This window comes from Muntiacus reevesi, chromosome 2 (assembly GCF_963930625.1).
Source record: "Muntiacus reevesi chromosome 2, mMunRee1.1, whole genome shotgun sequence".
Lineage (NCBI taxonomy): Eukaryota > Metazoa > Chordata > Mammalia > Artiodactyla > Cervidae > Muntiacus > Muntiacus reevesi.
In genome coordinates, this window is record NC_089250.1 from 45,530,753 (window position 1) to 45,547,043 (window position 16,291).

Below are 16,291 nucleotides of genomic sequence, written 5' to 3' on the forward strand. Positions count from 1 at the left end.
CAGGCATTAAAAAAGATTGGTGGAGTTAATGTAATGGGTTAATATACAAAGATTACCTAATATAAGGACTGCCCCATAATTGATACTTAGAAACTGTTAGCTTAAAATCGTTACTGTACAGCCTGTAAGGTGTACATACTTCCCTTAACAGACATGGAAATGAATTATGAAACTTGAAAATGTGACCCATGAAGAAATATTTGAAGATCAAGGTCCACTGACTAAGGAAAGAATAACACCACAGAGATTTACATCCAGTACCTGATTATACAGATTCCAGGGTAATAAAATGAATAGTTAAAAGTCTGCAAATGAATTCAAATGCCTTTTTCCTGGAGCTTTCAAACTGTCAGGCTTATACTTACTTTCCTTCCTTCCCCACTCTTCCATTTGTGACAGTGTCTGTAGGAAGATAGAATCTGTCACAGGACCAGAAACAAGGCAGAGAAGCTTGGGGCCTTGGGGCTGTCTTCAAACAATGGAGTGATTGAGCTCCCGCTTTGTTTCAGATGTCCATACAGAAGCTGTCCAGGCTGCGCTCGCTAAACACAAAGAAAGGAAGATGGCAGTGCCTATGCCTTCCAAACGCAGGTCCTTGGTTGTGCAGACCTCGATGGACGCCTACACACCCCCAGGTGAGCAGCAGGCCCTGTTGACTTCATAGAGGGATGAGCATGCCTTAGAATTAGGTTAGTGCCAGCAACTGCAGTCTCTTTAGCTTTCAAAATCATGGTGCTATAATTCACATTTTTGAGAACCAGAAGTCCAGAAACAGTGTATATGCTCTAAATTAAACTCGGAAGGAAAATTGGCATGTATGCATTATAATGTCTATATAAATATGCATTTTAATATTTTAGACTCATAAATATGATACAGACTTTTGTTAAAGTCCTATAAAATTTAATTCGTCACAGCAGGAGGAGTTGGATTTCTTCTCTGCTTAGACTGGTGTATGCATATTCTCAAGTCTTCAAAATATCAATACGTTGTAATGTTCTGTTAAGAAATTGAATGAATTGAAAAATTTAGGCAGTTACTTCCTTGGTAGCTCAGTTGGTAAAGAATCCACATGCAATGCAGGAGACCCTGGTTTGAGCCCTGGGTTGGGAGGATCCCATGGAGAAGGGAAAGGCTACCCATTCCAGTATTTTGGCCTGGAGAATTCCATGGATTGTCTAGTCCATGGGGTCGCAAAGAGTTGGACACGACTGAGCAACTTTCATTTTCAGGCAGTTACTTAAATCTGGTGACATCAGTTTTTGCTGTAAAGTGCAGATAGTATTTTTGGGTATCACAGTTGCTTGCTTTGCCATTGAGTTACTAAAGCTGTCAAGGGCAGCATATCAGTGAGAGACATAGCTCTATGCTAATAAAAGTTTGTCATGAGTTTAAGCAGAAAGTTTGGTCCACAGGCCTGTCCACCCCTGATATAAATGGTTGAAGGTAATATCCCATTTATATTTCTGCTTTTGTTTCATCTTGAATTTTATGTAACTACCTAATTTCTCTACTTAACTCTGTGCAAATAGTTATAATCTATATCATGTGGTGCTAGTGGTAAAGAACCCGCCTGCCAATGCAGGAGACACAAGAGACACAGGTTCAATCCCTGTGTCGGGAAGATCCCCTGGAGGAGGGCATGGCAACCTACTCCAGTGTTCTTGTGGTGAATCCCATGAACAGAGAGGAGCCTGGAGGGCTACAGTCCATACGGTTGCAAAGAGTCAGTCATGGCTGAAGCGACTTAGCATGCACGTACACACATGTTATTATCTTCAAAACTGAAGTGAAGCACAAAATTAAATGTCCAGGTATCTATTAGAAACACAAAGGATTGAGCCTAATTTACTTGATTTTATGTGTGTGTATGTGTGTGTGTGTTTCTTGTTCCAACATTATTCATGGCGTGGTTGCCACTCTTTCTTTTCTGCAGACCTAAGTTACCTGGCACACCCCTTTGTTCACAAGAGAAATTTAAGGTGGAATAAGAATAGTTGAATATATAAAGCACTTTTTGGAGTCTTGTAAAGTTTAGTCCTGAGTGTTTGCAAGCAGTGAGGGTAATAGAAGCACATACTTCAACTCAGGGATGTAATCAGGTATGTCCGGTACTAATTCAGACCTCTCTTCAACTTCTCATGCCTTCAAAAGTGAAAGTTCTGAACTTTTAAGACAAAACTTAAATAGTGTAAAACCTAGTTGTTTTGTGTTTTCTTAAAGGATAATACAAGAAATGTTCTTTATCTCAGGAATAGAATTTTCTATTAGGAAAGGGAGTCCTTTTTGCTGATTTCCTTACATTCCTTCATTTCTTAATTCTGAGCCACAACATGTAATTTGAACTGTTTTTAAATCAGCATGGGATTCATTGATGGCTCAGATGGCTAAGAATCTGCCTACAATGCAGGAGACCCAGGTTCAGTCCCTGAGTTGGGAAGATCTGGAGAAAGGAATGATAACGCTCTGCCGTATTCATTCTTGCCTGGAGAGTTCATGAACAAAGGATCCTGGTGGGCTACAGTCCATGGGGTTGCAAAGAGTCAAACACAACCATATTTAGTATACTTAATCTTGTTTGTTTAGTTTGTGGTTATAATTTGCCGAAATATGAATGTGAAAATTTTAATTTTGTATGTGTATAACAAACAGAATGAACTTATATGGATAACAAACCCACTTCAAATATATTTTAACTAAAGCTTTGAAACTAGACAGTATTCAGGGAGTTGGACCTTTTTCTGAGCCACTTTTTATGGGAAATACTGAGTCTGAAGTACAAGGTGCGGTGTGATTTATGTGTGTGTGTGCTTTTCTTTATGTTGACTCCGTCCTCAGGGGTGTTACTGTGTTGTTCATGATGAAAGACAGAATTTTCAGAAGAACAAATCCTGTACAAGTGTCTTTGCAAAATATAAAAGAACATTATTGAAAATGTCATTTTTGGTGCATTTAATTGTTTGGTTAGCATTTTCAGATATACTGTATAGTACATCTTGTAAACTGTTATTTAGAGTCTTAGTGACAATATCACTTGAGATAGTTTTGTACAATCATAAATGCCAACACTATCATTATAAAATTTTTTATTCACAACCTGCCACACTCACACACAACTTAAAATAGCACGTGGCTCAGAGAAACACTTCGAATAAAGAAGGGCTCACAGAGCATCACACTTTGAACACTTGAAGTTTAGTGTCTCAGAAAATGCCACCATGACCTTCTTGCTTGGTGTCTGAGTGCACAGAAAAACATTTTGTTATTCCCCAACGTCTTGAGTGGAGGACAGGTGAGGATGTCTTTGTCTGAGTTTGGAATGTCAAGAAGACTCTAGCATATATATGTAAGTAAGGTAAGGTGCTTTGGAAGAAGACCTCACTATACTGAAAAATAATTTGTCATCTGAAAAGCTTGTAACTTTTCAAGAGTGTTCGAAGGTCATTTACCAGTTAGTGTGTGAGATGGGTCTGTGTTTGGAGAGGGCCTGGGGCTGGGAGTGCTGCTTGCCCCAGTCGCAGCTAATCGCCTCTCTCCCACAGATACCTCCTCTGGCTCAGAAGACGAAGGCTCGGTGCAGGGCGACTCCCAGGGGACCCCCACCTCCAGCCAGGGCAGCATCAACATGGAGCATTGGATCAGCCAGGCCATCCATGGTTCTACCACCTCCACCACCTCGTCCTCTTCTACCCAGAGTGGGGGGAGTGGTGCCGCCCACAGGCTGGCCGACGTCATGGCTCAGACGCACATAGGTGAGTGCCCCGCGTCAGTCAGCTGTGCTGTTCTCCCTGTCTGTGCATTTGAGTGGCTGCTGAGTGTCCCTACACCTTTTAGTTTGCCTTTTCCCTGTCTGTGCATTGTGGCCTCAGAACCCACTTGAGGGATAGGTCAGACCCTGTCTCTGCTCCTGGACTGCTTTGCTGTGTTGGCTTTACTGTTCTGTGAAACTCTTGGTTTTTACTATTTTTCACATCCTAGACGTCTTCTACAATTATAATTTAGGAGTTTTCTGCTCATAGAGGAGTGCATTCTTGTTCATTAGGGAAACATGTAGCCATATCTGGTTACACGTTTTCTTCTCTTCATGCTATAATGCAGTCTTAAGTAACATTTTAATCATGCTAATAAGCATGACTGGGCAGTTGAGAGTGACTTTGCCCTTACTTTGAAAAGGGGAGACTTTCATCACTGCAGCTTTCATCACTACAGCAGTTTTCTGCTATAGGCATTCAGATTTCTGGGATGGTTCCCAGAATGTATGTTAGGTTATGAGAAGTGGGATCCTTTGTATTTAAAAAAGCACAGAGTTTGGAAGTATTGGCAAGGTGTTTGAAAATAAGTAAGAGTTATTAGAGGAAAGGAGTGTATTGAATGAGCAGTGGAGCTCTGTGAACCTGGAGTACCTGAGGGTCATATGTTGCTGCCTCTACCCTCGCCTGACACTCACTGTGCCACATTCATCTGGTGTATGAGGTCCAGATCTGTTCTCATCCATTTCCATCTGTGGATTGAGATTTTTAAATACTTAAATAATAAAATATTAATGTTCATAAAAGTAAATCACTTGCTTTGAATGTGGTGCCAAGATGATTCAGTATGTTCTCCATTCAAATGATGTGGACCAGGGTCAGCCACGTCCAGGGACACCAGTGCAGTGGTTGAGAACTAAGCACAGGGCAGGTGCATGTCCTCCTCCCACATCTAGCTTCCTATCCAAAAAATCCACATTTAGAAAATAGGTTAGTGAAATGAATGAATTCAATACTCTGCCACCTTCTCAGATTCACACTCACACAGTATTTTTTTTCTAGATTACTATCTCCATGACGGAGTCAGAGGAGTTCCATACTGACTTCTAGGACTTGGCCTCAGTGGTACTTGCTCAGCATGCAGCTGAGGTTAAAAGCCGCAGCCTTTCCAGAATCAGCAGTGAGGCCAATTGTCTCCCAGCAGGACACAGGGAGGGCTGGCTTCCTCAGCAGTCACTGTTGGCCTGCTCTAGTTTGTTACTGGAAAGAAGAAGAATGATCTGTCTTTCCTTTGCCACCTCTCCATTGTGAATAAAAAGGGGAAAATAGGAAAATTCTTCATAGTTTTTAAAGTAATTCTCACATGCAAAGTGGTATTATTAAATTTGAGTTTAAAACATTTTTGGTAGCATACGTTGGTTACTGTGTACTGAAAAACTATTTGAAATCTGAGAAACTTGCCACTATTAGATATTTTTGGACACTAAAAGTTTTCCCCGAATGTTTAGGAACCTGAGACAGTCCCTCGGCGCTGTCCGTGTGCTGCATCCAGCAGCCACATGTGCAGGGGGGGCATGAAGCTCCCTCTACCTCTGCCCCTCGCTCTGACCTTGGGAATGTGTATTTCCTGATTCACTTCACTTTTAAGGAAATATCAGCAATCTTACCAAGATAAATATGTTATTTTGGACATATTACTCCCTGCATTTGTTTCTCACTTTATGAAGTTACACATGGAGTATTGGAAGAAATTATAGCACAGAGAATTAAACCTACCCAGACCATAAAAGGTTGCATTACTCATGTGCGTTAAGTCTCAGTGTAACTAAAAGAGAGCTTCTGAGTATGTGACATTTCACTAATTTCTAATTTGGCACAAAGATAAGTTCCTAGAATATATAGGAATTTTCTATAAATGCAAAACAAATTTTGTTGAAAGAAAGCAGTGGCAAAATAATAAGAAAAGGAGAATTAAGATTTTTTTATCCCTGTGACAAAAGCCAAAGAAGTGAAAATTCAGAATTGACAGTATTTGACCTTTTGTTGAGGCCACCAAAAGCCTGCAAAATAAGAAAGTATTATGTGTACATGTGTGTTTTAAGAAATGTAGGGTCAAATAAACCACCACTTTGCACCTTGGGTGCAAAGAGGAATACACCTCTTGAGGTGAGGCACTTGGATAGAGTCTGTGGGAAATGTCTCTCGCCCAGTGGGCAGAGGGAAAATGAGTGGTTAGAGACCATCAAGTGACAGACAAGTGAGTAGTACTTCTGCTCTGTTGTTTTAGAAGGAAATCCTGCATCCTTATACATCCATCCTGATGCACAGGGGCAGCACTCACCTTCTGTCAGACTGGTTTAGTGGATGACGTGGTCCCCATCCAGGGAGTCTTTCTTCCTTTGGCTCTGCTAGATGGTATTCACACTTGAGCACTGACAGTGAGGGCTCAAGGCATCCCTGTCACAAGATGCTAACGCCTGAGACATGCACATTTGTGACTCAGGAAGATGGATGCACCGTGCAATGGCCTTTGCAACCTAGACAGAACAGGGCCTCCACATTGTCAAGAGAGAAAACTAGAGTGTCTGCAGAACCTTTGTGCATGCTGTGTTCCTGAGACAATTGGCAAAGGATTAGTACCTTTAAAATACTTTATCAAAAGTCAAGGAACATAATTTAGAGTAACCAGAAGAATTAAAGCAACACTTGAAACTTCAAGAGGTTTATTTATAAAAAGGCACTGGAGTAAAATATTACCGGAATTAGCTACATGGAAATAGAGAAAGTGAAAAGAAACTATTACTACATTTCTAGATTAAGAAATAAGAACAAAGCAGAATAGATAACGTTGTTGTACATTCAGCATCAAAATTTGTATAGTCAGGAAATTAAAGAGACTTCTTCATGAGCTACAGATGTATAGGTAAGGTGTATGTCATCCTTTGTGACTAACACATTTGAGATATTGTCACATATAGGTTTCATCTGCACATGTTGTGGTATATTGTCATTAGCCAGATATTCATAGAAGTAATTGCATTTCCAGAGTATCATAGAGTTTATCAGCATGAATGCTGCTGTTTGAATCAGCAAGGAAATTCTCGTCAGGTTTCCTGCATTGATCCTGCTAAGCAGGTAGACGTGCCTTCATGTGCTTGATGCATAATTAGCCTGGAGCCTGGCATTTGCTCAGGATCTAGATTCTGGTTTTCTAGGGAATTTGCTCAGAGGGCTAAACGTAATAAATAACCATAATTTATTTATGTATAATCATCCATAGTATCAGTTCTTTTGTAATCTCTTTACTGATACTTTTCAGACATTTACAATCTTAAAATACTAACTACACACCAAGGATGGTGGTATTAGCAAAGCCTGCACCACTGGGGCTGGGGTCTCTCTGTGACACTCTTGCCTCCCTTCCTGGCCAGGGCATCCCCGGCAGCTGGAGCTTCCTGATTGAGAGGCAGTGTCCGCCAGTTTTTCCAGGAAAGGGCCAGAGAGTGGGTGTCAGGCTTTGTGGGCCATGCTGTCCCTGCTGCTGCTCCTCTGCCCTGGCTCAAGAGCAACAGACCATGCGTGAACAGCAGGCGTGGCTGTGCACCAGCAAGATTTCATTTATAAACTTCATTTATAAACACAGCTGACAGGCCACCCTGTGAGCCATAGTTTGCAAGCTCCTGTTTCAGAGAATTTTAAGCCATGCTATTGAAAAAGTAAGCAGGAAAAGAAAATTTGCATTAGGTAACACAAGGCCTGTGAGACTCTTCCATCAATTACTGTGTGTTTCTGTGGCTCTGTGAGTGATTCTTTTCTGTCCCCGAGTGATTATTAAAGAGTAAGGATATAAATCTTCACTTACATTGTCATGTGTCAGTATGACCTGTGGGTGACACACCAGTAGAACCCTCCTGTTGGGGCTTCTGTCACACTGGGGAGATGGATGTTTCGGGGGAAGCCTAGGAGGAAGACCTGCTCTTTTGGTGACCTGCACATAGAAGACAGGTTGGTACAGTGGGCAGCCGAGCAGCATCTTCAGCGACAAGCTGGATGCTCTGACTGCTTCCCTCAGCATCGTTGCAGGCGCCTTTCACCAGGTGTTACCTTCATGTTTCCACTGAGGAACCTGGTTTTCTGTTGCCATGTGAAGGGCACAGCCATGTCGTCTTAGGAAACCAGGGCAGCTGGGTGGACGGGTGGTCTGAGGGCCTACGTTACTTCCTGCTCAGTGACAGAAGAGGTCGTATTGACCGGGGGAGACTTGGGAGGGCCCTGTTGACAGATGCAAGGCTGGGTTCCTTAACACGGCTCTCCTTATCTGTCATCAGTTGGTGGACCACGAGTACTTAGCTTTCTACACATGAAGAACAGATTTCCTCTTTTTCTTCTCTTATTTTAGAAGTTGTTGGGGGACTAAAAATAACAGGCTGAAAGTAGCTTCTCTGACCACTGACCCCTGAGGTCCCTAGTCAGAATTAAGGAAAGTTGCTTTTTAGTAATGTGAGAAACAGAAGCATGTTATCTCCAGTCATCAAGTGCTCTGGCGTACTCATTCTTGTGTTCATTCTTTCTTTGAACTATCACTCCGATGTTTGCTGAGTGAAAACGATGTGAGCTGGGTGTTGGGCAACTTTAGCATCTGAGTAGGACACAAGAGCTGGACTGAGCTGGACGCCTGCAAGAGTGGAGATAGGGAAGGGAGTGGTTCAAGGACGCATGGAATCCCATGGTGGAGCTGAGCAGGAAGATCAGCTAGTACCCTGAAATGGTCATGGCTAAAATAGCTGTCCACAGGGTTGGATGGCTGGCAAGAGTAACAGACTAACATCCTGAGTGGGAGGGGGATGCAGTGAGTGAGATAGACCTCTGGTACTGGTGGTGTCAAGACAGCAGATACTGTCCTGGAAGGAGGCCAAACGCACTCCCCTCCCATCTTCTCCTAGTGCCTTGATTCCAGGGTCTTCAGGAACCCATGGCAGCTGCTGGGAACAGAAGCCATACCAGGGTGGATGGAACAGGTCCCACCTGTCAGGGAATAGGTGCAAAGCTGTCACAGTAGCTCTGGGGCAGTCACAAAGGAGGTGACACCTGATAGGTGGCTAGAAAGATGGCTGCCATTTTTCTGTTGATTTTAAGAGTTTTGGGAAATTGATCTCAGGAACAGTGGGTCATCTGGCTCAGAAGATGCAAACCTGCTCTGATGAGAATCCTTAGTCTTCAGCTCCTGGTGCATTTGGACTTGATAAGTCTCAAGCCTGGGGCTGATGCGCCTTTAGACCTTTGAACCTTTAGACCTTTGAACCTGCACCTTCAGCCACACTCTGTTTTATCTTACCCATCAAGTGTTTCTCGAGCATCTTTTATATACAAAAGTCTTTTAAACACTACCGAGAAATAGATATTGAACTCAGAGTTAAATACCTGGAGGCCTGATCTTTGTCCAAATGAATCAGGGCGCTGTGTGTCACTGCAGTGGCAGAATGTTCTTGGCTTCATAACAGCAGCCAGCTGCTGGGTTTATGATCCTGCAGTGACAGCATATGTAGGGAGTTTGCAGGGGAGGGGGGAGGGGCTGGCATATAAATAAATTTGGAAAGCACGTTGAAGTCACGCAGCTGTCACTGCTCCTATGTCTTAATCACTAGATGTATTGGAAGGGTTCCTTTTCCCAACTTCAAAGTGGCCGCTCAGCACAAAGACTTGTTGGCCATCACAGTGATGTGGCTACCATGTAACAGAAACAAGTAAATCTGAGTAAGATGGAAATGCAGTAAGCTTAACGTTTCAGCTGCTTTTGTCTAATGTGGCTAATTTGAAATGTTACTCATCATATGTTGGCATCTATTGTAGTTTTATTTGAAATATTAGGCCCCTGTGAGTTAACTACTCAGCCATGGAGAACTAGATTATATTGAAACATGAAATAAGGGCTGTTTGGCAAACGCACATGCAGGGGAGATGAAGAGAATGAATGAATACAGTGTCTGAAATATTAAGGAGGTCATTTGAATGGTCCTCAGGAGTCTGACAAAGCATCCCACCCCCACGCTCCCCTCTCTAACAGGTGAGCTTTTTCTGGGCTGTGATCTAAGAAATTTCCCTTAAGGGTGTGTGTCAGGTGGCTCAAGCAGCCATAACAAAGCACTTTAAACACAGCTTAAACAACTTTCATTCCTTGGTTTGCAATCCTGGAGGCTGGAAGTCTGAGATCACAGTGTCAGCAGTTTCTTCTGAGGCCTCTCTGCTGGGCATGTAAACAGCTGTCTTCTCTGTGGGTGTCTGTGACCTCATCTTTTCTTACAAGGACACCAGTTAGATTGAATTAGGGCCCTTCCTGGTGGCTTCATTTATGCCTTAATTATCTTTTTAAAGATCACTGTCTCAGACTTCCCTGGTGGTCCAGAGATTCAGAATCCACCTGCCAATGCAGGGACATGGGTTCAGTCCCTGGTCTGGGAAGATTCCACATGCCACAGAGCAACTAAGCCCTTGCACCATAACTACTAAAACCCGTGCGTCCTTGCCCATGCTCCACAACAAGAGAAGCCACTGCAGCAAGAAGCCCACACACCACAACTGGAGAGTAGCCCTTGCTCGCCACAACTAGAGAAAGCCTGTAGGCAGCAATGACGACCCAGTACAACCGTGAATAAATTTATTTTAAAAAAGACCACTGTTTCCAAACACAGTCACCTTCTGAGGACCTGGGGATTAGACTCCAACATGTGAATTTCGAGAGGACATAATTCAGTACATAACAGTCTGGGCACTTCTGGAACAGGGAGATGAGAAGTGGGGAGCTGGGCTCTCTACTGATGGCCTGTGCTTAGGTGCTTAGGGGCTGATGCCAGCTGTTATTTATCAGTGATCTCCAGGCTCTGGAAGAGTAGTTGTTGGTACCATGAGCTGCCCGTGTGTTCCTCTCCTGGCACATCTGTCTGCATGTCTGGTAACACCAGTGCTTGTGTCCCTTTATCTATGTGATTCCCACTGTCACTCAGAGGTAGGCACTGTCATTATCACCGCCTTTTACAGGATGAGGGATGGAGGCATAGGAAAGTCGGTGACCGGTCCCAGGTGATGAGGTCTGAGACGTGAACCTGAGGACTAGTCAGGTGACTCCTGGTGGCTCAGCACTCAGCTCCCATGTATGTTTTCCACACGCTGATTAGTGTGCCTGGGCTCAAGGGTCTCCAGAGTCCCAAGCACCTGCATTGGTTGAACTGTTGCTACATTTGAAGCTTACCTAGGAGTTCAGGTTAATATTTCTTGGCCTCAAGTCTCACTTGGTGTAGTATCTCTTAATGTACACATGTTCACTACCAGAGAAGTCAGTCTCTTCACTTCAGGTGAATTCGGGACTTGCCAATCTACCTACTTGTTAAAATTACCTGCAACCTCCTAACAATACCCATGACCGAGGTGTTTTCCATACATTTGCAGAACAGCTAAAATTTGAGTCCCCGGCATACAGATTCCCAGCAAAGTCAACTGGGCATGCCCTGGCTGCTTTTTAGCACAGTCTCTAAGCAGTGTTCTTTCCATGATCTCTTTGGTGTTCTGTTTTTCATCATTCTTGTGCTTTTCATTAGTGAGTTCACAGTTTAAATTGGCCTTCATTTGTAGTGCCAAGCTAGGCAATGGCCACAGGAGAAAGGCTTTCCAGTACCTACTCCCCTTTAACAGCACAAAATATTACGCTTCTGTCACGTGGAATTACAGAATCTTGACAAACTAGTTAAATCTTACTAGTTTCTGTGTTGTAAGGCTTAACAAATCAAAATTAATAGTAAAATACCCATTGTTAGAACTTAATATGTATAAAATGACATCACGAGTCTCATTTGACATACTCAAAATATTTACTTATGGTTGGTAGTGCCTAGGTCTTTGCTGTGTATGGGCTTTCTCCAGTTGCTGAGAGCAGGAGCTACTCTCTAATTGTGGTCTGTGGGCTTCTCATTGTGGTGTCTTCTCTTGTTGAGCTCAGGCTCTAGGCTCATGGGTTTTAGTAGTTCGAGCATGCAGGCTCAGTCATAAAGGATTGAACCCATGTTCCCTGCATTGGCGGATGGGTTCTTATCTACTGTACCACCAGGGAAGTCATATGTCTTATTTAATAAATGCAAAATTGTGCTATCTCCATTTAACCATTTAAGTTCTTAAGTTTTATCATCAAGTAATGTGTGGAGGGCCCACTGCATGTCTCATTGTGCAAAACACAGAATCCTATACACATTGCTACTGCTGCTAAGTTACTTCAGTCGTGTCCAACTCTGTGTGACCCCATCCCTGGGTTTCTCCAGGCAAGAACACTGGAATGGGTTGCCATTTCCTTTTCCAATGCATACAAGTGAAAAGTGAAAGTGAAGTCGCTCAGTCATGTCTGACTCTTTGTGACCCCATGGACTGCAGCCTACCAGGCTCCTCCATCCATGGGATTTTCCTGGCAAGAGTACTGGAGTGGGGTGCCATTGCCTTCTCTGCCCATACACATTAGATGTAAACAGTTGTTTTTTGAATGACTGGACTGTTCAATACTGTTCATGCTAAAACAGACATTAAAATAGCCACTATTTTTTAGATGTTCACTTTCTATCATGAATTGTTGTAAGAATTTCACATTTGTTGTTCAGTCACTCGGTCATGTCCAACTCTTTGAGACCCCATGGACTGCAGCACGCAGGTTTCCCTATCCTTCATCTCCCGGAGCTTGCTCAAACTCAGGTGTGTTGAGTTGGTGATACCATCCAACCATCTTGTCCTCTGTTATCCTCATCTCCTACTGCCTTCAATCTTTCCGAGAATCAGGATCTTTTCAAATGAGTCAGTTCTTTGCATCAGGTGGCCAAAGGATTGAAACTTCAGCATCAGTCCTTCTAATGAATATTCAGGGTTGATTTCCTTTAGGATTGACTGGCTTGATCTCCTTGCAGTCCAAGGGCCTCTCAAGTCTTCTCCAACACCACCATTCAAAAGCATCAATTCTTTGACACTTAAATGTCTTTATGGTCCAACTCTCACATCCATACATGACTACTGGGAAAACCATAGGCTTGAAAACCATATGGACCTTTGTCGGCAAAGAAATGTCTTTGCTTTTTAATATGCCGTCTAGGTTTGTCATAGCTTTTCTTCAAAGGGGGCTTCCCTGATAGCTCAGTTATTAAAGAAGCCACCTGCAGTGTAGGAGACCCTGGTTCGATTCCTGGGTTGGGAAGATCCGCTGGAGAAGGGAAAGGCTACCCACTCAGGTATTCTTAGGCTTCCCGTGTGTCTCAGATGGTAAAGAATCTGCCTGCAATGTGGGAGGCCTGGGTTTGATCCCTCATTTGGGAAGATCCCCTGGAGGAGGGAAAGGCTACCAACTCCAGTATTCTGACCTGGAGAATTCCATGGACTGTATATTTTGTGGGGTCTCAAAGAGTCAGACTCTGAGTGACTTTCACTTTTTTCACTTTTCTTCCAAGGAGCAAGTGTCTTTTACTTTCATGGATGCAGTCAGCATCTGCAGTGATTTTGGAGCCCAAGAAAATAAAGATTGTCACTGTTCCCAGTTATTCACCATCTATTTGCCATGAAGTGATGGGACCAGTTGCTATGATCTTAGTTTTTTGAATGTTGAGTTTTAAGCCAACTTTTTCACTGTCCTCTTTCACTTTCATCGAGAGACTCTTTAGTTTTTCTTCCTTTTCAGCCATGTTATTGCATATCTAAGGTTATTGATATTTCTCTTGGCAGTCTTGATTCCAACTTGTGCTTCATCCAGTCTGGCATTTCACATGATGTACTCTGCATATAAGTTAAATAATCAGGGTGACAATATACAGCCTTGACGTACTCCTTTCCTAATTTGGAACTAGTCCATTTTTCCGTGTAAGGTTCTAACTGTTGCTTCTTGACCTGCATACAGATTTCTCAGAAGGCAGGTAAGGTGGTCTGGTAATCCCATCTCTTGAAGAATTTTCCACAGTTTGTTGTGATCCACGCAGTCAAAAACTTTATCATAGTTGATGAAGCAGAAGTAGATGGTTTTCTGGAATTCCCTTGCTTTTCCAATGATCCACTGGATGTTGGCAATTTGATGTCTGGTTCCTCTGCCTTTTTTAAATCCAGTTTGAACATCTGGAAGTTCTCGGTTCACGTACCGTTGAAGCCTAATGGGAAAATTTTGAGCATTACTTTGCTAGCGTATGAAATGTGTGCAGTTGTGTAGTAGTTTGAACATTCTTCAGCATTGCCCTTCTTTGGGACTAGAATGAAAACTTACCTTTTTCTAGTCCTGTGGCCACTGCTGAGTTTTCCAAATTTGCTGGCATATTGAGTGCCAGCAGTTTCACAGCATCATCTTTTAGGATTTGAAATAGCACAGCTGGAATTCCATCACCTCCACCAGTTTTGTTCATAGTGATGCTTCCTAAGGCCCACTCAAGTTCAGACTCCAGGATGTCTGACTCTAGGTGAGTAATCACACCATTGTGGTTATTTGGATCATTAAGATCTTTTTGTATGGTTCTTCTGTGTGTTCTTGCCACCTGTTCTTAATATCTTCTGCTTCTGTTAGGTCCATACCATTTCTGTCCTTTTTATTTTTTGTTTTTTCCGTTTCTGTACTTTATTGTGCCCATCTTTGCACGAAATGTTCCCTTGGTATCTAATTTCCTTGAAGAGATCTCTAGTCTTTCCCATTCTATTGCTCTCTTCTATTTCTTAGCATTGATCATTGAGTAAGGCTTTCTTATCTCCTTGCTATTGTTTGGAACTCTGCATTCGGATGGATATATCTCTCCTTTTCTCCTTTGCCTTTCGCTTCTCTTCTTTTCTCCACTGTTTATAAGGACTCCTCAGACAACCATTTTGCCTTTTTGCATTTCTTTTTCTTGGGGATAGTTTTGATTTGATGACCCCTCCTGTGCTGTATTACAAACTTCACATATATTAACTTATTTACATATGTGTATCCAAAAAGTACCTAGTTACCATTTTTCCCATTTGGTGGATGAAGAGACCAAAGTATAGAGGTCAGCATACTTTCCAAGGTCTCAAGAATTTGCAGAACTGGGAGTCAAACCCCAGGCTCTCTATGTCTAAAGCTTGAACTCTTAACTGCCTCTGCTATGACAAATAAGAAAATTACTCTGTCGTGAGCAAACACATAACTTACGCTATCTTTTTCCATTTGCCACTTGATGACATTATTCTAATTAAAATGTTACAGTAAGTCATTGATGTGGGTTCTGCAGTGATACTGTGTCTGAAGTTTTACCTAACTTTGTTCATGTTGAGCAGTGTAAATTATGGTAAAGACCATCTTTATGCTGAAGTTTTTTTTCTAGTTTTTGATTCAGAATCTTGTACTCTTCTTAGGATGTGGCATTTTGGAAAACTTAACTGCTTATGTAGCTTTCATAATAAATGTATCATGATTACCAGAAAACTTACAGTTTGCTTCTTTACAGAAAATCACTCTGCACCTCCTGATGTAACCACTTACACCTCAGAACATGCAATACAAGTAGAAAGGCCGCAGGGCTCCACGACGTCACGGACAGCCCCGAAGTACGGCAATGCCGAGCTCATGGAGACTGGTGATGGTATGTCTTCCAGCAAGTTTTCCTCCCTTGTAAACTCCAAGTGCCCTTTGTGCCCTGACTGGGTGTGTTTCTTCTAGGGACCCAGTCAGCTCATGAGCTCATCAGGGCCTTCATGAGCTTCCCTAGAAGGTTGGCAGTTAAAGGAAGTGCAGACTGTCTCCAAGGGCAAGAGTTACTCCTTGTTGTAGGTGTTTAGTCATGAGAAGAAAAAGATTTGATAAAATCCTGTTTTTGGTGGTGAATGATGTTGATTCCACAGTTACAAAATTAGGTGTCAGGACTATGAACAAGTACTTGGAGGTCAGTATGGACCTAAACACAACTGAAATAATTGACAGAGATGGACAGTGTGGTGCTTTAGACTTTGGAAGAAAGAGGGTCCTTTTCTCCCTCCATGTTGAATAAAGTGCTGGTGATTTGTGTACAGCCATTGGGGTTCTCTTATTCCTCGAATCTTTCATCTTCGCATGCTCTTAACATCTTCCTGTTACCCCTCCTGAAGTGACAGGCTATAACACGAACTTCATGCTTTATTCTGCTTTCCTTCACCTCTAGGGTTATGACAGTTAGCATGGAACCTGATGATGATGTAAAGTGTTCTTTTCTTGGAAGATGTCTGTAGTAGCTTCTGTGTGCCCTCTGTACCACTGAGCTTGTGTCTGTGACACAGTGACGCAGGGGTGATGAGGAGGCCTGAACCCAGCCTCCAATAGGCTGATGCCTCCTCACTGTGGTCAGAGCCCAAGGTCGCTGGATTGTGAGTTCTCTGTTAGTACATCTGGAGTCAGTCCAGTGTCCAGTATGATTGGTTTCTCTGGACTGCTGCTCAGTGTCGATGTCTGTCGATGTCCATTAAATCCAGTGTTCACTGGATCCGTCATAACTGTTGTCCTTGTCTTCACCACTTTAGTATCTTTGTTGTCTTTTAAATTTATCATCTTCGCCTCC

The 16,291-nt window shown here is 42.7% G+C and overlaps 1 protein-coding gene across 10 annotated transcripts in view; it reads left to right on the forward strand.

The window, feature by feature from the left end:
- The window catches only part of DIP2C (disco interacting protein 2 homolog C), a 288,874-nt gene that overhangs the window by 173,264 nt on the left and 99,319 nt on the right, over nt 1-16,291 (forward strand). For all 10 annotated transcript variants that reach the window (XM_065921423.1, XM_065921432.1, XM_065921426.1 and 7 more), the window contains 3 exons: nt 510-635; nt 3,543-3,752; nt 15,209-15,343. In XM_065921423.1, the coding sequence (XP_065777495.1) occupies nt 510-635; nt 3,543-3,752; nt 15,209-15,343 (471 nt within the window). The remainder of the gene's footprint in view (nt 1-509; nt 636-3,542; nt 3,753-15,208; nt 15,344-16,291) is intronic.